Here is a 26,897-nt window from a genome sequence, read left to right as displayed (position 1 = left end):
ACTAGATAACAATAAGTGTGAGCTATTAGACCAAACAGATTATAATTAATATAAGCCTGTGTGTATTTCTTTGGGATGGAGCAGCTGCAGCTGTGGGATCAGGCTGGATAGAAATTTCCATCTATACCTTTCTCTTGCCAATCACTTTCTGTTGCTGTCAGTATTAAACTTATGATCAGTTAAAACCTATTGGTTGTGTGTGTGTGTGTGTGAATCCATAAATAATTTCAGATATTTATTCTAAACACATTTACATTTTTAAGTGTTTTTAGGATGTATCAGAAATACCAGATAAATATTATTTTTGAATGTAGATTGTCCTGATAGCACTAACATCCATGTTGTTTTACAAAGTTTTTTTTTAAGTGAAAAAGTCCTTTAATTTTCTGTAAAGTCATATGAGTTACACCATAAATTGGGAATTTTTTTTGATCATCACCATTCATCATTTATGTTCCCCACAATGCTTAACCATGCTTGGGCAGCCCATTTATGGCGGGTCTCCAGTTGTTCCTATCCTGGGCAGTCCTAGATGCTTGTGTTATTGTCGTACCCAAGGTTCCACAGTCTCCTTTATACTGTCTATCCAGCTATTCTTTTGGCATTCCTATTTGTCTTATTTTGTGCACTCCTCTAAGCAATGCTATCCTCGAGTATCTGCTGTCATTCATTCTTTTTTTTTTAAAGATAAATATTCTTATTTTATTCTAGAAACTTATGCTTTTCCTTTTATATTTATCATTCTTGATATACTTCATGGCTGAAGTATATCAGGTACTGTTACCATATCCTGTAGTTTACTTCCTAATATAGATGGAGATGTTTCTTAATGCCATTGTTGCACAGCCTATCTTTTTGTGTTTGGCCTAGAATCTTCCTGAGGTATGCCATCTCAAACACATTTGGATTCTGTTCTGAGAAGTGTTTCATTGTGCTGGTTTTGGAGCTACAAGAAGGCAACTGAAGACAAACATCTCATCTCCTTGTAATTTTGTTGTTACTGTTATGTCTCTTGCTGGTCAAACCTTTCCTAGTGACTGGAATGCAGTCTTCACTATCCCTATCTGCCCCTTGATATCTGAAATAGCTTCCTCCTTTGAACTGAGATTTCTTCACAGATAGACAAAGTTGACTGTTTGAGGTTCTGATTTTTTATTACACTGTTAAAATCCCTGTGTGTCTTTCCAATGTATTATATCTCTTTTCAATGTTTACTTTCATACTAAGGTTTTTAATTACTTCCAGCATTGCATTTACCATGGCCTGCAGCCCATTTGAACTTTCAGCAATTAGTGTTGTATCGTCGGCAAAATGAAAGTTTTTGTTTCACAGACCACCTCTCTGTATGCCTATCTCCTCATCCTCCAGGGCTGTTGTTATTATTAATTCAAAAAATATATTAAAGATTAGTGGTGAGAGAATGCACTCCTGTAGCACTCCTATGATTGTCTTAAACTGATCACTTAGTTTTCCACAGACTTTGACTCATGCGAAGGTATCTTTATAGGCATCATCCAGTATTCTTATACTTTTCTCTGGGTACCTTTAGAATCTCATTGTTTTCCAAAGTCCGTTCCTCCAAAAATGCATGCTCGAGTACAGACTCAAAAATGACTGAATTTTATCAGCCAGATTTCAGACAATGTCATATCCAGTAATTATCATACAGGTATATGCACCAACAGTGTAAGATGAAGATGATGTCATCAACAGTTTCTACACAGATCTACAGAATGAGGTCGGCAGGGCTCCTAAGAATGACATACTAATTGTTATGGATGACTTCACTGCAAGAGAAAGAATAGACTTCAGTGTCATGGGAACATATGGACTTGGACAAGGGAATGATATTGAGAAATGACTGCTTGACCTCTGCTGTGCAAATGATTTGTACATATCCAACACAAAATTCAGACAGGCCAAACCATCAAGATGCTGGACATGGGAATCACCTGACCAATAGACATACAGCCAAACTGACTAAATTCTGGTCAGAAGGAAACTCTTATAAAGCATCCAAAACAGTCAGTCATTTCCTAGTGCTGACTTAGGGCCAGATCACCAACTTGTTATGGCCAACATTCAAGAGGCATGCCAGGTAAGATGAACTGAAAGATTAATCCTAAACAATTTATAAATCTAGTTGTATGGAGAGAGTATAAGCGAATCACTGAAAAAAATATGAGGGAAATCAACCCTTTGCAAATATAGAAAGTGAATGGGAGAAAGTCAAAAGAGCTCTACAGGAGGCTTAGATGCTTGGTTATGCACAAAAAAACAATACCAGTAGAATGGCTTACTATAGAGATGGTCAACCTGGCAGAAGAAAGAGGAAGCTAAGGAGCAAATGAAGTGGCAATCTGTAGGCAACAAAACACCACAACTATATTTACATGGAGGTCAAAGAAGAGCAAAGAAGGATAGAGAGCTGTATATAAAAGGCATATGCAAAGAGGTCAAAGAGGCTAGACTCCATAATAAAACACATCTTGTCTACGAAGCTATCAGACAGATAACTGCCAGATATGTTCCTCAGATTCGGGTGATAAAAGATGGGCAAAGATGGGCAAGGCCATATATTAGCAGGACCAGGGAAAGTAAAGCAAAGACGGAGAAAATACTTTGACACCCTATACAATGACTCTAATGCTGTCAACATAGACTGCAATGAGAAACACTTTGGCAGCCAATCGAACCCCAGAGATAGAAAATGTTAAATATTGACAAGAGAGACAGAGGAAGCTATCAAGAGAGTGAAAGGTAAAAAGACCACAGGAGTTGATGACATCATGGTGGAGGAGCTGGAGGTGACTACAATAGGCTCAGGGGCCAAGGCACGTCTTAGACTCTTTAGGGAGATATGGGAACATGAAGTGCTTCCCACAGAATGGAAGCACTCAGTCATAATTTCATACACAAGAAGAAGGACAAGCTGGACTGCTCAAATTATAGGGGCATCAGTTTGTTGTGCCATAGCAGCAAGATCTTTTCCTCCAAAGACCAAGGACAAAACAGAGGAAATACTAGCAGAGGCCCAGTGTGGATTCAGAACTAACAGGAGCACCAAAGATCAACTCTTCACTTTGAGGCAACTGGCAGAAAAATATGAAGAATTTGGAAAAGAGTTATATGTCTGTTACATTGACTTCACGAAGGCATTCAATAGCATTTGGAAGAATATTTTTATGAACTTTCATTTTAATCTGTACCATTAAGGTAGATTTTAATAAAAATGCGCTTTTCTATATATTGTTATTCATCTTATTCTGAAAATTTTTTCACCTACACTTTTGTGGATGATAAAATTCAAGATAATTTACAACTAGTATGCAAATTCAATTCCTACATAGAGGAGCTTACATCATGATCACTAGAAGATACTGATCTGCATTTTAAGTATCCACATGGGCTTGGAAGTATGTCTTTTGCTGGAATATTGTTATCATATTAATATCCATTGCTTCATTTATCTTGGGGACTCTTCCTGCCAGTGATGGCTGCTAAGGGCTCTGTTATTTCTCAATTTTTGCCTTTGGAGCACAGCATTGGCTTATTTTTTGTTTTGAGAAGTTATCATTTTTCTGTTTACTTATTTGTATAATTTGAATTAGTCACACTAATTTTGTGTTGCATGATAAAAGAATTCTAAAGGTACCTGTGTTAGTTATTTTTCATCAACTTGTCACAAACCAATCACCTAGGAATCATGAGCCTCAGTCGATGGTTTGACTCCACCAGCCTGTTGTGTGGGTAATGTCTGTGGTACATTGTCTTGATTGCTAATAGATAGATGCTTATTGTGGGCATTGCCATTACTGGGCATGTGGCCATAGGCTGTATAAGAAGATTTTTTAAACAAGTCATAAGAATCAAGTCAGTAGACAGTGTTCCCCCATTGTCCTTGATTTCATTTCCAGAGACCTGCTGCCTCCATGGTCTCTGTTCCAATTTCTTTCTTGGCTTCCCTCAGTGATAAACTGTAACCTGTAGGTCAAATAAACACTTTCCTCCATATGTTAATTTTGCTTTATGGCAACAACCAAGAACCAAATAATACAATATTGAAAGCTTGTTGTATGGAGAGAGGCCGCTTGTTTGTCCCAGCTGCCTGGCTAGCTTATACCCAAAATAACCACACAGAAACTGTATTAATTAAAACACTGCTTGATCATTAGCTCTAACTGCTTATTGGCTAACTCTTACATATTAGTTTAACCCATCCCCATTAATGTGTGTATTGCCACCTGGCAGTTGCTTACCAGAGATTCTATCTGGCGTCCTTCTCTGGCAGAGGATTCATGGATTCTCCCTCACTCTGCTTTCTTCCTCCCAGAATTCAGTTCTGTCTTCTCCATCTACCTAAGTTCTGCCCTATTAGTCCAAAGCAGTTTCTTTATTCATTAACCAATGAAAGCAACACAAAGACAGAAGGACCTCCTACATCAAAAGCTGAGTGTAGTTTAATTTTATTTAAATACCAAAATTTCATCACTGATGTGGCAATTTCAAAGCATTTTAAGGGGAAAGTGAAGAACCTAGCTTTTGGTTTTTGTGAGAGTTTCTGTTTGAGATCATGCTGTTGACTGTCTTGAATTTCCTTGTTCTGTCTGTGGCATTTTCACTCTCTTGTATTCTCTTTCTTACTTGCTTTTTTGCTACATTGAGTAAGAGACCAATTTGTGTTGTCATCACTTTGTTCTTGAAATGAATATTTGTGTCACTTGAGTAACGGCATTTATGTTCAACTCAGATATCCTTCCAGCTCTATCAGTATTCATTTATTTCCCATATTTTCATTTTACCTGGTAAATTTATCTATTTATATTATCTGCATTTGGAAAATGCTGCATCGCTTCATCACTGGCTTGTGCTCAGTAGCAGGTGCCTAGTGATCAGTAATCTTCAGATTCTGAAAAAGTTCACAAGTGTGCCACTGACTGTGGCCTGGATTTGTTGTTTCCATGGTGTCGTAGACTGAAAAGAATTAAAGACATTTATAATTTATAAAATTAAAATTGATATACCATGGAGCCATAATGGAGCAATGGTTTGGGCATGATTGCTGTTATTTGACTAAGATTAAAAATAATTTATATAAATTGGAATCACAAAATGAGGACTATATACATATAGATTTGATTATCAGATACTTATAGGTTAAATATATATATATATATATATATATATATATATATTACTGATTCTTAATTGAATAGCTCTAAGAGGCAGAATTCTATGATGACACATGATTCTTCCTAGAAACGTGAGCCTTGATTTTCCATGGCACCTGCACCACCTGGAACCCTGCTCAGACAAAGGTCTGGGGAGTAATAAACACACAGAGACACGGGTCACACTTGAAGCAAGAATGCCAATTTTATTATGTTTCATGGTAGCTTAAATAGTGCTCTCCTTAACTAGTAGCCATGCCCTAGTCCTTGGGATTTTTCATCTGCAAGCCCACTAGAAACCATATCCTTGTTATCAGGAACTCATGAGGGTTCCATGCTCAGAGCAGCCACAAGCATAGAAAAGCATTTTTTTTCCTCTGGCAGGCAAGTAGTCATAGAAATTTCAGGGTTTTGAGGGTCTGCAGCTCCCAAAAATTTTCTCTCAGAAAAAGAAAGCAAATTCTTCTAACAACTTTCTATATTTTTTTTTTTTTTCTGGTTGCTGTGACAAAATACCCAGGCACTGTCAGCTTCAGGAGGAAAAGGCTTGTTTAGCTCCAAGGATCCTTGCACAGTCCTCAATGCCAAGGGCAGTCACAGCCGCCTGAGCCTGAGGCCAGGGTATTATATCCTGAGACAGGAAACAGAGAGGAGGTAGATGAACTCTTACATACAACTCACCTTCTCCTTTTCATACAGTCCCAAACCTCAGCCGTGGATTATGCTTCCACCTTCAGGGTGAGTCTTCCCACCTCAGTTCATCTGCTAAACGCAGTTTCTAGCAGGCATGCTCAGAGACTTGTCTTCTACAGGGTTCTGGATATTGTCAACTTGACAAGCAATGTCAGACATTACAAACTGTGGAATTAATTTGTCAGTGGATTATTTCCACATAGATTTTTTTAAAAGAGAAAAAAATGTTATTGGGTACATTTCAAGATGAAATACAGAAGATAATAACTAGAATGCCACCTATCCCAGGCTACTCCTTAGACCACAATGCTTGCCTCACGGAAACTTTTAACAGGAGTAAAACCAGACAATCTCATTATATTTGCCTTTTGATTTTCTAAGAGGAGAAGTGTGTGGAGCTCATCTACCCAGATTTACAACCTACAGAACTTTAAGATAACAAGTGAGTGTTACTGTAAGCAGAATTTGTGTGGATTTGTTATGCAGTGATGTAATATTCATATATCATGAAACTTCAATGGAAAAACTTGTGAAATTAAGTGTTTTATAGGTGTGGGGCAATTGAAACATCTGTTTGGCAGAAAGTAAAATATTCAGAACAGAGAACTGTTCACTGGATCAACTATCGAGAATATAGTCAATGCCATATCCTAAGAACAGTTATAGCTTTGAGAAGCTTTTCAAGAACAAATCTCTACTTCTAACTAACCAAAAAATGCAAGGATCTTTATAGCTAATAGAAACAGCCCCCAACGGAACTGTGTCTATTACTATTGAAAGATTAAAAGTAACTTAGTTTGTTTATCCAAAGGAAAACTACATTGCCACAAAAATAAATCAACAGTACATTTTGTGGATGGATCGTGCAAAACCACACACTACAAAGTAAGCCATTTTTTCACAAATGATCACAAAGTTTATGACTCCGTTGCAGAAATTTAGAAATGAAAGCTGATTTATTGTAACATTATGATAACAGTAGGCATGTTTGGGGCTGTAGCTAGGCAAGGAGTCCCACAGGAGTCTAGACATATGATAATGCATGAGTTTCTTTTCACCCTGATCTTAATGAAGCAAGTGAATTCTCTTTGTATGGATGTATAAACTACATGTGCCATGTCATATACTTGTTATTGGCCAGTCAAGGGCTACTTGTCTTGTAGCTGCTACATGTTTCATTTCTCAGGCTTGTACAGCTAATTAATGAAAAATAGCATGTAAAAGAAAACTAAAGATAACTTAATGTTAATTAATGTTTTTGTTGAAATTCTTCCTGAGCTTGACTGAAAATATAAATGTGAAATGGGGAACATGAGAATAGCCACTGAGCTGTTTTAACAATTACAATTATTTGTTTTCAAACTACAGTTTGCCGGGAAGATTCCTGCCACTCTGTAATGTCATGTGCAGCTGTTCTTCTTAGCCCAGTGGACCAAACAAGAGAAATGAAGACGCTAGAAGAACCAAAATGTCCTGAGCCTTCCAAACAGTAAGTTGTCACTTAAGGTTCCAGGATGTGAAATATATTCTAAGTATCTCAAAGTATACCCAGCATGTGATGAAAATGCAGATGGGTAGAAGTAAGCTTTGTTCAATATCAATCAACTTCAACTATTCACCACCACCTGCTGCCTTGAGGGTCTGACCAATGCCATTTAAGTTTTATTTCGGTGTCCTGCTATAGAGCATGGATCAACAAACTGAGAAGTTAGCACTGTGTCTGTGTGCATGCTGATCCTGATAGGTGCAGAGTTGTACTATGAAATGGAATCTGTTTGTATTTTTGTCTGTTTATTTTCTATGTAAATGTGTGTGTGTGTGTGTGTGTGTGCGTGTCTGCCCTTGTGTTTATGAGTCTGCAGAGACAACAAGAGAGTGTTGGATCTGCCAGTTGGTGCCAGCTGAAGATATGGGTGCTGAGAAATGAGCCTAGGTCCTCTGGAAAAAAATTACTATTAACCACTGAGGCCTTTCTCTATCTCTGAAGTCAGTTCTTAGTAAAAGTTTAGTTTAAACGTGACTTTGATTTCACAAGGAGTACAAGTTACTATTTTAAATTTTTAAGTAAATTAGCATATACTAAAACTTTTTACTATTGAAGTTTGCTGTGTCACATAATATTGCCTGGTAAGAAGTACACAAGTTTGGTAACAATTGGTTGTTTTGCCTTCCTTGACCTATGTTCTGGTTGCCATACACACATTTATTTTGTCAAAATTTGGCAAGGTAGAAGATGATATTGGCATATATTTTCCCTAATAGGTGTATGTGCTCAAAAAGAATATTTAGAGGATATTGTAACTATGAAAATACAATTTATACAATTTCCTTTAAAAATACTGTCTCTTCCTAAAAGCTAAAGTTGATATTATACATTAAATAAATGATTGGGGATTATAACATGATAACAATTATACATAGACATGAAATATTAAATCACAGATACTTTTGCTAAAACATTACATTAATTCAATGGACAACTTGGTGTTGATTTTCCAGAGAAGATATGATTATGTCTGATAAAAGGTTTCTGAATGAAGAACATATAACATGTGATATATTTTGTATGTGATTATATATGATTATATGAAGCAGGTAATAATTATATATGCTAATATGAGATATATAATGTGTGATGATATATGATCTGTGGTGAGATGTGCTATGTGACTCATGATGATATAGTATGCAAGGTGATATGTGATAGTGTATGATGTATGGTACTATGTGGTTGTGTTGAAATGCGGAGATATGCTGTGGTGGATGGTATGTGTTGATGTGTAATATGTGATGATGTAGCACAAATAATAAAAGTCCAGAGACAGATATTGGGGTTCAACCCAAAAACCAGAAAAGCAAAGCAACCAAGCCACTAGAGAAGTCTTACCTCTACTGGAGCAAGTTGACTGCAGACTAGGCAGACAAATCCTCTCTTTCCTTTCATTAAAGGATTAAAGGATTAAAGGTGTGAGGTGTCACCCCCTCGATTTGTTCTGCATTGATCTTGTGTCACCCTGGGTGGTCTTGAACTCACAAAGATCCATCTGCCTCTGTCTCCCACATCTTGGGATTAAAGGTGTGTCTCACCATTATGTGACCTCTAGTGGTTTAGCTTTGCCCTTCTGATCTTTATGCAAGCTTCATTTATTAAAACATAAATAGAATTTCAGTATATGATGATATATGATATGAATATCTATGTGAACTATGGTGGTAAATGCTAGGTGGAGCTGTATAATATGTTTTGATATATGCTATTTTATGGGGTGCTATGTGGTATGTGGTGACATGTGGCATGTGATCTGTGGTGGTGTGTGGCATGTGACATGTGAGTGACATGTAGTGATATGTAACACTATATGAGCTGTAGTGATTCGGGGCACTATATGCTATGTGATAGTATGTGGTATGTGATGTTATGTGGATGTTGCCTGTATTTGTGAGTGCCCATCACATTTTCAAGGAGTCTTGGCACATACTAAATAGACCTGCTTGTTACACTGCTTTGTGTTTCTTGCCTATTTCTCTACCTGGTCATATTCTCCCAGTTTCCTGCAACATGATTCTATTTAATAGTCCTTGTGAAATCAATTAGAAGAATCTCTTAATGTTATATTCAATAATACTGAATCAAATGGAGCAATGCATGTGTTTGATTGCATGAAGATATTCACTATTAATATTCTCATTATAGAGGAAAGAAATACCAAGCAATTCAGGAAGTAGTGATTGTAATTCAGTTTTAATGCAATCTGAAAGTGAAAACCATTTAACTACGCATAATGTAGTTTAAGTTTTAGAATCCTGTAGTCATCTTTTGCCTAATAGGAAGAAAATTACTTCTCATATTTGTCCAGTGAGTTACATTAGAAAGCTCAAATGTACTCTCCTGCAGTGTTTGTAAGTTTACTTAAGTCCCCGTACAGTTTTAACGTGGATCTTAAACTTTTTAGATTATATTTCAAGGACTTACAACAAAACTGATTAATAGTAAATAATCTACATGCTTTTCCCCCAAGTCTTTAGCTGCTTCATAACAGTCTTATTTCTTATTCTTGTGTGTGTGTGTGTGTGTGTGTGTGTGTGGTCTTACTAGGAATCACTAACATCCCTTTCTTTCTGTTTGGCCTGAGATCACTCTGTTGTCACAGGACCCACATTCTCATTTAAATGTTCTTTGTCAACAATATTATTAATTCATGTATATCGGTTTTTGGTTTTTTGGCATCATAAAGACTGTTAAATCTGTTTTGCTTGTGGATATTTATCTGTTTGAACTTCAGTTTCTCCATCTACCAATTATGCTAACACCTTGACCTTCACTATGAGGGTGCGAATTTTTTATTCCACAAGGACATAGTTCTTCTGGCCCTGCCTCAGTTTCACCTGTTAGCATTATGGATGACCCTGTATATAAATGTCTAATGCTGAAAGGTGTTTTGAGACATCTCTCTAGGTGTCCTGCCAGAATCCCCAGTTGTGTTAAGAGCAAATCAGAGATCAGCTTTTTCTCTTTTAAAGTCATGTATCTAAACTTCTCATTTACATAAAGCCACATGATTTTATTTTCTTAAAATCTTAGATTTCCTTCATCATAAATAACTGTGGCATAACATCAATTGTTTTATTAACATTAGCATTATATTTTTTAAAAGTTGAGCTGACTCAGAAGATAGAAGTATCTCATATGTTTTGCTGAAAACAATCGTCAATTGTGAGTTTAAGGAAACTATTCAGTTGTTTTTTAACATGTATTTTCCATTTTTAAACTATGAAATCATCACTCAAATCACAATTTTATATGTCTCGCATATCACACACCATAATTTTGAAAATTAAAAAATTGGTGTAAGCGATGGATGAGAACAATGTATGAGCACAATGGATGAGCACAATATAAACAAAAGATTAATGACTGACAATTCTTGATTGACAATGAGAGACTCCCTACCTAAACCAGCTTCAGGAAGATGGTGAGTGGTAAAGAAGTCTGGCTCGTGTTGCTAAAATGTAGTGGGGAGAAATTTCTGTAACTACTAGGGTTGGATTTCAGGCAGAGCTGCCAAAGGCCATTCTGTTTGCAACTCTCGATATCACCTGGCTACCTGCAGTTTTCATTTTCTAGGGCTTTCATTTCTCAAATGTTTTCAGGGTCCCAGCAGCAACTGAGGCAGATGTTCATCTTATCGACACATCCTGTAGAGAGAAACAATTTTTCTGAAAAGGAGGCAAATATAGATTTCAGTGCCATTCGCTTTGATTGTTTAAATTACCCTTCTGACACAATCTTGGTCACTGAAATTTTTATGCACTGGATCCCATTGAAGCTTGAGAGAGTGGGTTATATTGACAATGAAAAGGATACTTGAAAATTTGAGAATACTGGTAAATAAAAGCAAAAATAGAGGACAAAATTTAAAGTTATGTATAAAAAGAGAATTCAGAGTTATAATGTATGCTCCATTTAGTTTGTAATCTCACTTGGAATGGCAGGATTTTTATTATATAAATTTAAAAATACTTAAATACTAGGTACAACTTGCATATCTTTTTCTTTCAATAAATTTCACCAACTTGTTGTAGTTTATGTTTTTTGATCTGCTTTGTGCTACTGGGAAGGAGTATATGTAATTTTCTTACCGTTGATTTGTTTGTTTTATTATCATTTATCTCATAGTACAATTCCTGAAATATAATACTATAAGAGGGAAACAAGAATATATAAATTTTTGTATTATTTTCACAGCAAATATATTAGCTAAGAAACCTTGTCACATATTTTACAGATAAGGCTGCTAGAGCCAGTTAATACATTTTTATTTTCCATAAGTGAAAAATATGCACAAATATTAGCTCCCAATATAATGCTGAACTATTTCAATTCTGTCATTGAGAAGCAGGCGTCTCATGCTTAGCATCTCTTTAATTCTGAGTGGGATTATTGCTTTAAGTGCCTCATCCTCCTGATGGTGCAGGCGTCTCATATAAATTCATACACCTCTGAACGTCTGAAGCAGAGCTACAGTGACATAATTTAAAACCCAGGATTTCTCTTGCTAAGCAGGTCTGGAATAATTTTGTTCATAGATTTGCTTCAGAATATGTAAGGTATAGTTCAAAAAAGTTATGAGAATATCTTTTGATAATGCTGTAAACTAAGGAGAATTTAGAATTCTTAACTGGTAAAGAACACTTTAAAACTAAAAGATACTTTCTATCCTGTATAAGTATAGTCTTTTGGATAAGCATTTGTTTGTTTAACATTGTGGGTGGTTTGTTAATATATCAATACAAAGACTTGAAAACAATTCAGAATATTGATCTTTATTATAGTATTGTGTTAATGTATTATTACATAATTTTGCAAGATGTGAACCATTTCATGACAAAAGTAGTTATGTACTCACGTTTGACAGATACACATCAACTTTGAAATACTTTTTTAAAATGGATACATTTATCTACTTTGCCACATAATCAGGAACATCTTAGATTAGGACATCCTGTTAAGAGCAAAACGACAGGAAGAAGCTGTCCTTTGTAAGAGGGCAAGGTGCATTTTGTGTATCATGGAAGAAGAGTTCAGAGGTTTGCTTCTGTCTATACATCATTCTAATAAGGTAAATAAAGCTGTGGATTTGATTTCTTTTCATAGTCTTTTCACATGTATCTCAACAGACTATAGAAAAGATAAAATTAGCTAGAAAACAAAAAAATCATCTTGGGCAGGTGGCTCACACCTATGAGCTCAGCATGAAAGAAAATTTCCCAGAGTTTAAGGTCATCCTGGGCTGTGTAGTGGGAACCTTTCTGAAAAAAAAATTATGTAATCTAAATAACTACACAGAGTACAAACATTCAGTCACATAGAAAGCTGAGTTTGAAGAATGAAACTTTTTATAGTCACCAAACATTAAAATATGAAATGTGTGCTCACATTACAGCTATGCATAGCTTACTCTTCTAAACTGCACATGTGTCCAATAAACAGCATAAAAAAAGGACCACTTTCAAAATAGACATAATATTCAAGCTCTGCCAAGAAAGAAATTATATGACATTGGTTCTGGGTCTGACTTTGGGTCTGACTTTGTGTTCTGTTAGAAATCTTCTTTTAGCAAATGCAAATCTTCACCCATGCTCAGAATCAGTGTCTGAAACAAAGGGCCTTGTTGTCATTGTAAGTATACAAGGAAAGGAAAAATAACTTGTGGTAATACTTCTCTGCCCTTTTCCATATTTTTTCTTTTGGTTTTTCAAGACAGGGTTTCTCTGTGGCTTTATCTTTTCCATATTTTAATTTTATTTTATATCCAGAACCTTATGCTTCCTTAAAGGTATGATTTATGGCTAGGATTGTGAAAATACAACATTTCTTAGTTGTGTGATAACTCTCTGTGTCAAGGCCCCCTCACTTTTGTTCACCTTCGTTGACTTTGGAAAGGTGCACTGAGTTTCTTTAAAAAGGGTGTGGGGCTGCTGCTGCTCAGGACAGAAGTCTGATTTACAAAGCATGTTCAAAATCTACCTATTTTATTTTTCAAAACTTCTCTTAATGTCATCCATAATGTTGGCTCATAAACTTTTCATTGATTAGAGCCATCACAGAATCATATCATCAGCCTGTTTCCAATATCACCATTTTCTTAGTCCAAGCAGAGTTCAGTTGTCAGACATAAAGGAGGAGATTTCTGTAGACAGCATCCTCATCCCAGTGTGAATCTATCCGACTTTGGGGAGGGAGCTGTAGGGAGGAGCTATTTTGTAATCACAGCTCATAAAGGTTTCTGGAGGATCAGTTTCCAACTTCACTGCAGCTGAAAACACAAAAGGAAGATGCCAATTTCATGCTGGGCTGCCTGAGACAGGCTTGCTTGAACTGAAGGGAGAGAAGGGCTGGCCACTGTCAAAGCACCTCCCCGCATGCAGAGTCGAGTCCATCAGGGAGGACAGAGTCCATGGTGCACAAGGTAGAGGAGAGCACAACAGAAGTTGATACTTCCTGGGCTTATTACTGGGGTTCTGCAGCATGCTGGAAGAGAACCTTAAATGTCCACTCTGTGCATTTGCTAGTCTCAAAGCCAGATTGCACTAAAATACTTCTGCTGGACTGAACTTCGCTTCCCACCACTAGAACACAGGACTGTGAGTCTGACAAATTCTTTCTCGGCTTCCTGGCCTTCTCTTAATAAGGCCATAGCAGGAAAACTTGGCATTGTTTTTGTCTTAAGTATGTGTTATTGTTCTGTACAACCAGGTCTATTGAATTGTAAGCTTGCCTCTTGACACCCAGGTCTGTCCCTTTGTATCAATGTCTTTAAACGAGTTCGATTCTTACTTTGGGCTTGGTATTTGAGAAGATTGTATTACATCCTTTCTCCAGCTGTATGCCTTTGCTCATCACAAAAGTTGAGGAAACTCAGAGTTTCCACCAACCAATAAAGATTGCCCTACCAACCACTGGACCTGGCATTCTCTGCTAAGTGTCACTTGCTGTATTCCTCCAGTCACTCATTAAGCCTCCAGTGACTAGTAGTTGACAGATCTTAGAGGGGGAACTGAGACACTCAAATTTCCGGGTAAACTGTTTATGGAAACAGCAAGGTGGAAAGGAAATGCAGACAGTTTTAGATTTTTGGTCAATTAAGTTGTGTTGACTCAGTTGTGAGAGCGCAAATGGCCACTATCTAATTATTTATCCCAGTCTCTTGATCACCTTATTACAAGTTGTGGTCTCATTCACATGTGATTTATAAGATTGAAAACACAAATATAATTGACTTATGTTGAACAACTCCAAGGAAACAGTGTCTTCCGGGCACAGCAGGACTGACTTACATATGGACTCAGAGACTGGGGCTACACACACAAGACCTGGACAGGTTCAAGTCAGAAAAAACTCCAATTGTAAAAAAGAAGAAGTGAGCACAAAGTGCCATCTCTAATCAAGAAGTTTTCTTCATTTGATACCTGGAAGGAATAGGAAAATCCAAATTCTCCAGTGGAGTATGGCTGGGTATTTGAACCACATTCCAGTGCAGGTCCCATGCCCAGGAGTAGTTGACATCACAAAATAAACTCTGTGTTTTTTGTGGTGTTTTTGTTTCATCTTGTTTTGATAATTTTTGTCATTTTTAAAATTGCTATTATTGTAATTTTTGTCAAAGGGGCATGAAGTTGGGTGGGTAGGAAGTGGGGTAGATCTGAGAATAGTTGGGGAAGGGGCTATGATTTATTATCTGGAAAAAATTATCAAAATATATATTCCATGTTATTCAAGAACCAGGAGATATTAATCAATCAAACAAAAAATTATAAGGAGAGCACTCTTTAGAGAATCTTTTCCTTTGATTGATTGTTATTTTATCTTCCTAAGTAAGTCACAGTATTTGTTCCTTTGTGCAGTCAGCTTGTCAAGTCCAGAACTCCTACTGTCTTGTCGTGTCTGCTTTGATAGGCCTTCTTTGTAAGCTGAGCATGTAAGTGCTATTTTTCAGATGACTTGGGACAACTTGATAAGATGACAGAAGTGTTTCAGTTCACCAGAGCAGTTCCCTTTATGGGGTAATATAAATACAGATTTATCAGATCCTTGAGCAAGACTGTAAGTGCATCTTAGCTGCTGTACAAGTAGAGACTATGTATGCATACAGGCTCACAGCCAGCTCTCAGCCACCCTGCTAGCATCCTACAGTGAATTCTGTTTCCAAATAAGTGACTGTTTCATTTGAAGCTATTCTACAACCATGCAAAAATAGTATCAGGCTTTTAATAATAGCACAAAGTTATGTTCTCAGATATTAATTTGTTATTTTCTTCATTTTATGGGGACAACGGCAAGCAGGGAAAGCTAACAGAGCATCATTTGTTTGTCCAGAGTGCACAGTTTAAACTATGTGGGAGAACTGCATCAAACACACAGAAGAAAAGGATTAGAAATAAACTGTTTCAGAATCATTTGTAAAATTATAAGAAGTAGGTATAGAGTTGTAGAAAAATGCATAAATATTTTTGCATTTGTGCAATTTATTATTGTACACATTTCTTCTAGTGTTATCTGTAAAAATGTGTTTTTTACACATTATCATTGAATATCTGCATGTGTTCATATCTGTGTATATGGGGGTTTATATGTGCATTATATATATATATGTGTGTGTGTGTAAGGCTATGTGTTTATGCATGTCTATGCATGTGTATGTATGTGCATGACTATGCATGTGTGGATGTGTGTATTCCATGACAATGTATGTGTTGGATGTGGTTGTATGTTCATGTCTATGCATGTGTGGACATGTATGTGTACATGGCTATGTATGTGTAGGTGTGTGTTTGTGCATGACTGTGCATATGTGAGTGTGTATGGGTAGTTGTGCATGTGTGAGTGTGTCTTTATGTATGATATGTGTATGTGGGTGTGTGTAAATGTCTGTACAAGGGTGGTTGTGTATGTGCATAACTGTGCAGGGGTAGGTAGGTATATATGCATGACTGTGTATGTGGGTGTGCGTTTGTCCATGTCTGTGCATGAGTGAGTGTGAGTATGTGCATGACTACATATGTGTTGATATGTATATGACTGTGCATGCATGGGTGTGTGTATTCCATGACTGTGCATGTGGGTGTGTGCTTGTCCATGTCTATGCATGAGGGAGTGTGGGTATGCGATTGACTACATATGTGTATGACTGTTCATATGTTGGTGTGTGTATGTGCAAGACTGTGTATATTTTGGTGAGGGCACGTTCATACATGTCATTGAGAAGTCAAGAAGTCAACTTGTGTTTTTTTTCAGGTACCACCACCTTGGTTTTTATTTTTTGATTGACAATTGTATATCCATATACAATATATCATGAAAATATTCACCCCATTACCTTTTCTTGTCCCTTCCTACTCCTGTTGATACCATTCCTTCTTTCCTGGTGTCATGTCTTTCATTAGACTAGTACTTCACTCACCCTTAATTGGAGGGACTTGTGTGTGTGTGTGTGTGTGTGTGCCTGCAATGATGACAGTTAATGGAGAGTACTTAAAATAAATTATTGCTGGTTCTCAACCTGGAATGGAAAGTCTCTATCACCCTTCCCAAAGCCCATTGCTGATGATGCTGTGGAAATATGGAAGATGGGGAGGAATACAGCTAGGCACATGACATGATAGTTGTGCTCATGGATATCCAGCAGTTATGGCAGCTTCAGTCTTATTTGTTGAGGTAAAGACTATGGATTCACTAATTAGAGTGGGCTGGCTGAATTGCAGAAACCAGAGATCTTCTTGTCTCCATCTTCCTAGTGCTACAATAACAAGCATAAGTGATCATACCAGGCTCTTAATGCAGGCACTGAGAACTGAAATCTGGTCCTCATACTTTAGCTTTGTTGAATGAGCCATATCCCTAGCCTAAATATTACCTTTTCTCATAATTTGAATCAAGTTGTCCTTGTAGCATATTTGCCCTAGGCAATTGCTTTGTTCTAGGGTGTTCATAATAGTAAGTAACATACAACAAAGATACTTGAGAACTGATTACTTTCTATTTATATATGAGGCTGGATGCACTGGCTTTAACTAGAAGGTAGGACAAACTGTGATGGTTGAAAATAAGTGTGGTGATTAGAGGGGCAGCATCCAGCCACTGATAGGAGCAGATTGAAAGAAGAAACCCACAGCTAAACACTAGGCAGAGCTAGAGAAACCCCGCAGGAGAGGGGGAGGGGTAGAGGACACCAGATGAACATGGCCCACAGAATGAACTAAGCAGGTCTCCAGGCACTCACAGAGACTGAAGTTACAAACACGATCCAATATGGGTCTGAGTTAGATTCTCTGCATATAAATTAAGTATATTAGTATAGCTTGGTGTACTTGAGGGACCCCTAACAGAGGAGTGGGGAGTGTTTCTGACTCTTTTGACAACACTTGGGACCCTTTAGTTCCTACTGGGTTGCCTTATCCAGCCTTGATATGAAGGTCTGTGCCAAGGCTGACTGTAACATTTTACGATGTTCAGTTGATATTCTTGGGAGATCTCATTTCTTTCTTTAAGAGAAAGGGATCTCCTCTTTTGTGGTAAATGGGGAGAAAGGAGAAGACATGAAGACGAACTGGGACTAGTGGAGGAAAGGAAATTGCAGTGGGGATGAAATGTATGAGAGAAGAATGAAAGTTTTTTTTAAAAAGCTCTTTAGTTGTTAATATTCAATATTAACATAGAAACTCCTTGAATAATTCACAGGTAAAGATGGAATTTTCAGCAGTAATTTTGTCATACAATATCAGAAAGAAGGATCTTGAAACTAGGAGCCCAGAAGGCCAGCATCCAGCCTGGCTTGGGGCAAAACTTTTGCTTTCCTGAAGGTTGCCCTTAATATTTGTGAGTTAAACGTTTGGATCAGAAATGCTACTGATGAGCAGTCTAGCAACTTCCAAATAGCAAAGTAACTTGCTACTGTGTTTGATCTGTAGAGGGGAATTACAATAAATACTAATAAGTATTTTCAAGTATTTTTGAATTAATAATCCCCCATGCTGTTTGTAGTCCAGTTGGCTCCTTGGGACTCAATCACATCTGAATGGTCCTGTTACAGAGCACATTAGACAGGGTGCTGACTATCTGCATTCCCCGTTGTTACTCAGTTGACACCAAGGACAGTAGCTTCTAAGGTCTGATGTTTTCTATCAATCTGCCCATCTTTTTTTTCAGTTTCACTCAATCTCTTTAACATGATTCTTAGTACACAGTTCACAAGTATAGAATTCCTATATCATTCTTTTCAGAGTTTATGAATGTGTTTTGGTTGTACAGTTCATAGAAGTTGTTTGTTATGTGCCGCCTTAAGCTTTATAAATATTAGCTCATTTTTTATGTTCCAAGAGCTTTATTTATTTATTTATTTATTTATTTATTTATTTATATTTATTAAAAATTTCCGCCTACTCCCCACCTCCCATTTCCCTCCCTCTCCCCCACTCTCCTCCCCCTCCCTCTCCAGTCCAAAGAGCAGTCAGGGTACCCTGCCCTGTTTGAAGTCCAAGGTCCTCCCCCCTCCATCCAGGTCTAGGAAGGTGAGCACCCAAACTGCCTAGGCTCCCACAAAGCCAGTACATGCAGTAGGATCAAAACCCAGTGCCATTGTCCTTGGCTTCTCAGTCAGCCCTCCTTGTCTACCACGTTCGGAGGGTCCGGTTTTATCCTTTTTATGCTTTTTCTCATTTTATCCTCTCTTCCAGTGATAGTATATGTAATAATTATCTACATGTAATGCAGGAAATATGGACACACAGACATTAAGTTGTCCTACATGATCCTATAGAAGAAGAATAAATTGTACTTTCTTTTCCATAATCTTAATTTACTAACTATTATATTTGACACAATACATAATTTATTTTTAAAATTTTTAGTAATTTTTATTTTTGGCAAATCTGAAATATGTCATTACAAATTATTATAAAATATGTATGCCATATAAAATTTGCACGTGTACATCAGCACAATAAATAGAACTAGAGTTACTCTTCTTCTAATAACTCTAGAGTTCCTCATCATATCCATTATAATCTTTGCGTTTATTTTAGTATGTCTTCACAAATAAGCCAAGAAGCAGAGTGTTGGATTTCTGATGTTTGAGCTTTACTTAGTGCTCTCATTTTATTTGATGCATTTTATGAATCTATTTCATTAACTTTATCTTTTTTGGTATTTCTTTGTAAATGGCTTTTATTAACTTCATATGAATAAGTCTGAAATATCTTTACTATGGATTAAAAGCTCTTAAGAATTTGTAGAAACAGGGCTGGTGAGATCACTCAGCATGTGCAGGCAATTTCTCCCAACTCTAATGACCTGAGTTCAATCTTGGGGCTCCTATAATAGAACGACTACAACAGTTTCCCTCTGACCTCCACACATGACTGATCTCTCTCTCTTTCTCTCCCTCCCTCCCTCTCTCCCTCCCTCCCTCCCTGTCCCTTCTCTCTCTCCCTCCCTCCCTCCCTCCCTCCCTCCCTCCCTCCCTCTCTCTCTGTCTCTCTCCCTGCCTCTTTCTTTCTCTCTCTCTCTCTCTCTCACACACACACACACATACATACATACAAACACACAAATACGCACAAGAAGATTAAATATAAAAAATTTAGATATAATGTAAGATGTGAAAACTAACCATGTTTTTATCCTCAACCAAGGTATTCAACTAACATTTCACACACTTTATCACGTAATATAAGACAGTGCACCAAATAGGGTGTCTTCGGGTAATTTAGATATACCATTATGGCATTTAATATTTTAAATAATCCATCCTATAATTTTCTTGTAATAAGGTCTCAGAAATAATGGCCTCTATGTGGGTCTGTGCAGATCTAAAGGGCATAACAAAGATTTCTATTAAAAGTGATTTATAGAGGTGTCTCAAGAAGTAGGAGAGAATTCCATAGCAAGGAATTTATGCTGGAGATTTCCATGACTGAGGTGCTGGAGTAGTGAAGATGGATTTCAGCATTACTGAAGCTGCAGGACACTCAATCTGTGAAATTCCTTACACTCTAAAGGATCTGTTCTGATGAAGGTCACCTGTAGTTTTGATGATAATACCTTTATTTGATTTCATTTATTATGATTAATCATGTTAAATCAATTTTATTTGATTTAATATGATAAGGTAAAACATATTTACTTTAGGATAATTAAGGTATGACACGATTGCCTGAATATCACAAGATTGTGGCATATATGTGATTATTAGTCTAGAAAGAATGGTTATAATGTCTTTGAATGTCAATGGAATTTGTTTTGATTAATTTGCTTTATTTTTCTATGTGTAAGCTATTCCAGTTATTATTTCATTCTGGAGATGAATTCATTTTCCTTTTCTTACAGACAGCAGGTTTTGTCTTAAATTTTCATCTGCATGTGAATCTGAGTCAATGTATTTGAAAGTTTTTTAAATGTAAATTGGTTTATATATAAGTTTTCAATAAATAATTACATTATTTACTATGTGTAATTAAATACAAGTTCTTTTTTATAAGGGAAATCAAGAAACTAGTGAAGTTGTATAGCTATTGCATAGAGTGTAATGGACATAAACAAAACGCCTGATGTGGAACTGTGACTCCATCTCCCCTTCCTTTAAACATCTGAAATTTAGCAATCATTTGACTCAGTCTTTTACTTTTATCTTTTAAATTAAAGACTTAAGGTAGGTATTTCCTAAGCTATATATTCCCTCTAAGTTGCTATTTGAACTCATGGGTTGTGCATATTCAAAGCATTTGATAAAATAACCAACAGTACATAAGTATTGATCAGTTTGTCATATTTTATGTCAAATGGTTTTGTGATGCAGAAGCAATTCTTCAGACTTGCACTAGACTCTTGACCCCAGTGCCTTGTTTGTCCTTCTACATGTGAGTGTAAACATCCCCTCCCTCAGGTTTTGGAACAACTTCCGTTTTTGTCTTACTCTTTCTTGTTTCATTCTATCATAAACTCATTTAACTGAATAATGTACTGACCGTTGCGTGTATGACTTCCATATAACTAGACAAATAAAACATGTCAAATTATGTTTATATTCTTCCTTTCCCACATATATGGTTTCTATTTGATTATAGATAACTATGTAAATAGTTTCATATACTTGATGTAATCTATTATGATGGGCAGGGTGTAACAATGCTAAATAAGTTATCTGTTTTCTGATTTTTCATTCGAAATTCACATGTTTTAGTAGGGAAATATTTTTTTAATTATATAAACAAATCAGGACAGGAAATTATTGCATTATATTAAACTGTACCCACATGCTTTATCATTTTATTGGAACAAGAAACCAGGTGAAAAGCATTTTTAAATTAATATGCATTTGCTTCAGAAAACAAAAAATAAAAAATGAAACAGGAAGCTGCTTTTTGATATTGGATGGTCATTCTGTGATTAAAATATAATGTGACCTCCAGATGTTTTGCACCATTAATTACTGGACACTTTAAAATATGGTAATTGAACATTTAATTTTAAAATTGGATACTCAATTGAGATTTGCAGCTGTAAGATTTATCGGCCACAATAAATGTTTCTACTTAGAAAGAGAAGATGACAAGGATATTTTATTGAATCTAGTCTCTTACCTCAGTTATTTAATACATTTCCTTCTATACTTGTCATTCACACGGCATGGGGAAAGGACATTAGAACGTACTCAATACTCCTTGAAATAAACTGGACACAGCTTTTTCAAGTAAGTTTAGTCTGAATGCTCTGGGTACAATTACATCATGTTACAGTGGATTTTGCATTAAAAAAAATCACCCTAACAGGATAGATAAATTGTGAATGTCCTTTGGTGAACCAGGGATCCTGGACATAATCCATGGCTGTTTCAATGCTCTGTAAGAAGTGAACTGGGAAAAGAAGCCTTGCAGAGGACCCTGTTTACATTGCCAGGCAGCCAGCACACTCACTCCTGCTTGCCCTGGCATCCTTGAGCAGTTAAAACACCAATCCCTGGTATTTCATCTGCCTTTTGCCAGAGAGGACAAAGTTCAGTTCTGTGCCTTAACAGTGTTATCCCAGTCTGTGTCCTCTGGAGCTAGGATAAACTGCATGAGCATTGAGGGTAGAGAGACTGCCTATAGTGTTCTCCAATCAACCAGCTTTTGCTCACAAATGATAAACAGTCACTAGAAGGAGTTTAAAGGCCAACAAAAGTAAAATCACATCATTTAGTGTATAAATTTCTTTAAGGATGTGTCTATATATTCTTTCAGATCATACCTAATGCCTCTGCGTTTTGGAATACTGAGAAGAGCGTATTAGTCTAAACTGCTGTACAACATACTCTATATGTTATTCACTTGTTCATGAAGTAACTCATTGTTGCAACTTAAAAGTCACATTCTGCAGTGATGGAGGAAGGTCATTGGCTAATAAAGAAACTGCCTTGGCCCATTTGATTGGCCAGCCTTTAGGTGGGTGGAGTAAACAGAATAGAATGATGGGAGGAAGAGGAAGTAAGCTCAGATGCAGGGCAGCTCCTCTGAGAGACAGATGCCATGCTCTCCTCTCCAGAGCAGATGCGATGAAGCTCTGACCCAGGATGGACGTAGGCTAGAATCTTCCCAGTAAGCGCACCTTGGGGTGCTACACAGATGATTAGAAATGGGCTAAATTAATATGTGAGAATTAGCCAAGAAGAGGCTAGATATAATGGGTCAGGCAGTGCATAAAAGAATACAGTTTCCGTGTAATTATTTCTGGTGTAAAGCTAGCCGTGCAGGAGCTGGGCAGGACGAAAAGCAGGCCCACAGCTCCTACTACACTACAGGGCTTGGTACCATCACAGATATCAAGAAATGGCCTTGCATTCTCTTCCAAAACTCTCCACAATGTTTTAGTTACATGATGGTCTCATAAGTATATGATTATTTGTATAAGAAATAGTTGCACATATAAAATAGAAATTGTATAAATGTTTTTCATTGTGTTATAAGCTAATATTTATACTTTTCATTAAAAATTACTTCATTACACTAACATTTTAAAATATATTAAAACCTTCCAATAAGATAATTAAACTATCTTGAAAACAGGCATTTTTTAAGTATAAAAATCATATTTTAAGGCATTTGTACTGAGAAAATTGTGTAATAACTACTATTATTTAATAATATATGCTACATTAATAAATAAATATAAAATTATGTAATATAAAATGTGTGTAATAATATTACATAAATATTTAGTAATAATGTAAAAATTATGTAGTAATAAATATGTCTTCATATGCAAACAAGTGGCCATGTTTATGATACAGGCTTCATAGAAATAATTAAAAAAATAAAGTTTGACAGTGAGTACATCTGCTCCTGGCAGTACTAATTACTTAAGAGGAAGATAGGTGTCAAAGAGGTTCCTTATGGAGTTCTTTAGACATTTGGGCAAGAAACTGCTCTTACCTGGACTGCTTGCTTAACTGGACATGCAGGACACACAGAGAAATGACTGCTGAACTAGCCTGAAAGTGAGGTAATTCTTCAGGGTTCCTGCTTCATGAAAGAGTCTGCAAGACATTCTTCAGGATACAGAAGAAAGTGACTGACAAACTGCCAAATTAGTTGGAACTGTCTTGAAATTTTCTGCTTTGTGGAAAAGTCTGCTGGATACTATGGGCCTGTAGCTGAAGACGGATGCTCCAATGATACAGAAGAAATCTGGGTGACTGTCCAGGTAGTGAGCTATCTCTGTCAATTCTAGAGTATTGGAAGTTTCTTATAATGTACTACATATTTACTTAGGGAATATTATATCCTTCTGGATTCTTTGACGGAGTTGAAGAATTTATAGTTATAGTTACAGTTTTCCTTAGTTATGATAAAAGATAAAATAGATATGAATATTGTAACTATAATTCTTGCTTGATACCTATTTTGTTATATATAATTTTTTTACATTAAAGTTAAAGCCTTCCTTTTTATTTAATCAGAAAAGTGGAGGTGATGTGGGATTCCCCTCTGTATTTTGTGAATATCATTGCTTAATAAAGAAACTGCTTTGGGCCTATAGCACAGCTATAGAAGAACAGAGCTAGGCAGGGAAAACTAAGCTGAATGTTGGGAGAGAGAAGGCAGAGTCAGAGAGAAGCCATGTAGCCCCACCAGAGACAGACACTGGAAGTTTAGTCGGTAAGCCACAGCCATGTGGCGATATACAGATTAATAGAAATGGGTTAAATTAATATGTAAGAGTGAACCAATAAGAAGCTAGAGCTAATGATTCAAGCAGTGATTTAAATAATATGGTTATAGTGTGATTATTTTGGTTCTGGGAAGCTGGGATGAGCAAGCAACCCTCCTCCAATAATAAGGTTTCATTGTCTTTACCTAGGACTCATAGAAACAATAGGTAAAAATGTGTTAGGCCTGTACTGATGTTTGTACTTTCTATACCCTTGGATTTTTTAAAAATGAACTGAAAGGATCTATACCCCAATGTTCGTAGCAAGTCTCAACTGCCAGAATAGAAAGGTAAACCAATTGTCTATGTATGATCCATGGAGAAATGAAACAGCAACATATACATGCCATGCTACATTATTCAACCTTGACAATGGTGGAGATATTTATGAAATATCTTGGTACAGCAAGAGACTATGACATTATATGGAAAGAAAAAGTCCCTTACAAAACAGACAATTAATTCATGATTCTACTTCTAAACTATCTAGTCGGGTTTAGACAGAGAGCACAGAGGTGCATTCTAGTCCCTGGGGAAGGAAATATGGGGCCTTATTGGTTAGTGTGTATGCAGTTTTATTTTGAGAAGATGGGCAATTTCTGAAGATAGATAACAATTTAAGTCAGGCTCTCTATAGGAACAGAACTAATGCAATGAACATACATATCAAATGGACATTTAGTAGACTGCTTTACACAGTAGGGTCTAGGTAACCCCATGGTGGCTGTCTCATGGCAGAGCAGCCTCAAAACTGGTAGTTGCCCATGCAGGAGACTGAATGCCTCAGCAGTACATTCTGGCACTAAAGGCCTGAATGATTTCTGGAGAACCCCTGCTCGTCCGTAAATATTGGAAGCCTGAGAAAGCTGGGTTCCAATGTTAGCCTATGAGGGCTTCAGTAGCAGCAATTCAGTAGATAAGCTTGACAGAGTAAAGGCAATGGTCCTTGACTTTCTGGTGTCTGGGCTGCTGCCCACATTTAGGGTAAATCTTCCTACTTTACACAATCTGATCTAGAAAGTCCCTCACAGGAGTATTCCTCAACTTGCCATGTAGTTGGCTTTCAGTCAATCATCTTGACTGCCAAGATGGTAGTGATGTTTGCACAGCAGTGTGTGTGAGAATGTCTAAAAGCTGTGTGTTTATACTGGCTTATTTCAAGGCTAGACAGGAAGTTCAATGTTTACAGTACTTGCTCTTGCAGAGGGCTTATGTTCAGTTCTCAGTACCCACTTGGTGGTTCATAGCCATCAGTATCTCCAGCTGCAGGGAATCCAATGTCCTCCTCTGATCTCTATATGGTATACTTACATATAGGTAAAACACCCATCCACATAAAATAAGACTGCTTCAAAATGAAATGTCTACCTTATATGTTGTTTATTCTTTCTTTCTTTATTTCATGCTTCCATGTGTGTTTGTGTGTGTGTGTGTGTGTGTGTGAGAGAGAGAGAGAGAGAGAGAGAGAGAGAGAGAGAGAGAGGAGTCTTATGCATTCCTAGCTCATCATGTGGTTGAGCATGATCTTGCTGTTTCCACTCCCAGAACCTTCCAACTGTGTCATTACTCACAATTTGATATCTTTTAAGTTTTAGGTTTTATTTTGGTTTTGTGAGACAGGCTTTTGCTATTTAGTCCTAGCTGACCTCAAACTTTGGCTATAATCCAGCTTGGCCTGAGTCCCTCTTTCTAGTTCAGCCTCCATAATGTTGCAGAAAATTATATGTCACTGTGCTTAGTATTGTATACAAATTCATCATGTATATTCAAGTGCGTGCATGTACACACACACACACAAGCAAGCAGCAAGCTCACACACAGGTGTCAAGGGCCCTGACAAAGATATAGAAAGCCCAAATATTATCTGTCAAAGTAGATGAAATTCTCCAAAGGCACAGTTAAGCACATGGATTCCAAGAGCCTGTCTGAGGAAATTCACACTTCCAAACCAGGCTTTCTAGTCCATGTTTACACTCTACTCATCTCCTTCCCTGGATCGCTTATAGGTACCACACAATTAGATTTGCTGCTTGGAAATTCTCTCCCCTGAAGCTGCCTGAAACCTTAAATAAACTAACTAACAGCAGAATTTTCCTGGGACCCGTACTTCCTCAAGAGAGCTGTCACAGCAACAATTTTCATTTTTCATCTTATCCCATCTTTTTCATTCCAGCAGCCAAGGTCCGGCTCTCATGTCAAGTCCCGTCTTCTGATTCTCCTCAGATATAGTGTTGCCATTTCACCTGTTTTCACCCAGTAGCCTCACACCCCATATTTATTCATTTCCTACT

General features: G+C 36.9%; 1 protein-coding gene across 3 annotated transcripts in view; it reads left to right on the top strand.

Annotated features, from left to right (window-relative positions):
• Window positions 1-26,897, top strand: part of Ccser1 (coiled-coil serine rich protein 1) — a 1,171,018-nt gene that overhangs the window by 253,846 nt on the left and 890,275 nt on the right. For all 3 annotated transcript variants that reach the window (XM_057763688.1, XM_057763695.1, XM_057763698.1), the window contains one exon: window positions 7,233-7,353. In XM_057763688.1, coding sequence (XP_057619671.1) covers window positions 7,233-7,353 — 121 coding nt within the window. The remainder of the gene's footprint in view (window positions 1-7,232; window positions 7,354-26,897) is intronic.

This window comes from Chionomys nivalis, chromosome 1 (assembly GCF_950005125.1).
Source record: "Chionomys nivalis chromosome 1, mChiNiv1.1, whole genome shotgun sequence".
Classification (NCBI taxonomy): domain Eukaryota; kingdom Metazoa; phylum Chordata; class Mammalia; order Rodentia; family Cricetidae; genus Chionomys; species Chionomys nivalis.
This window is presented reverse-complemented; position numbering and strand designations above follow the sequence as displayed.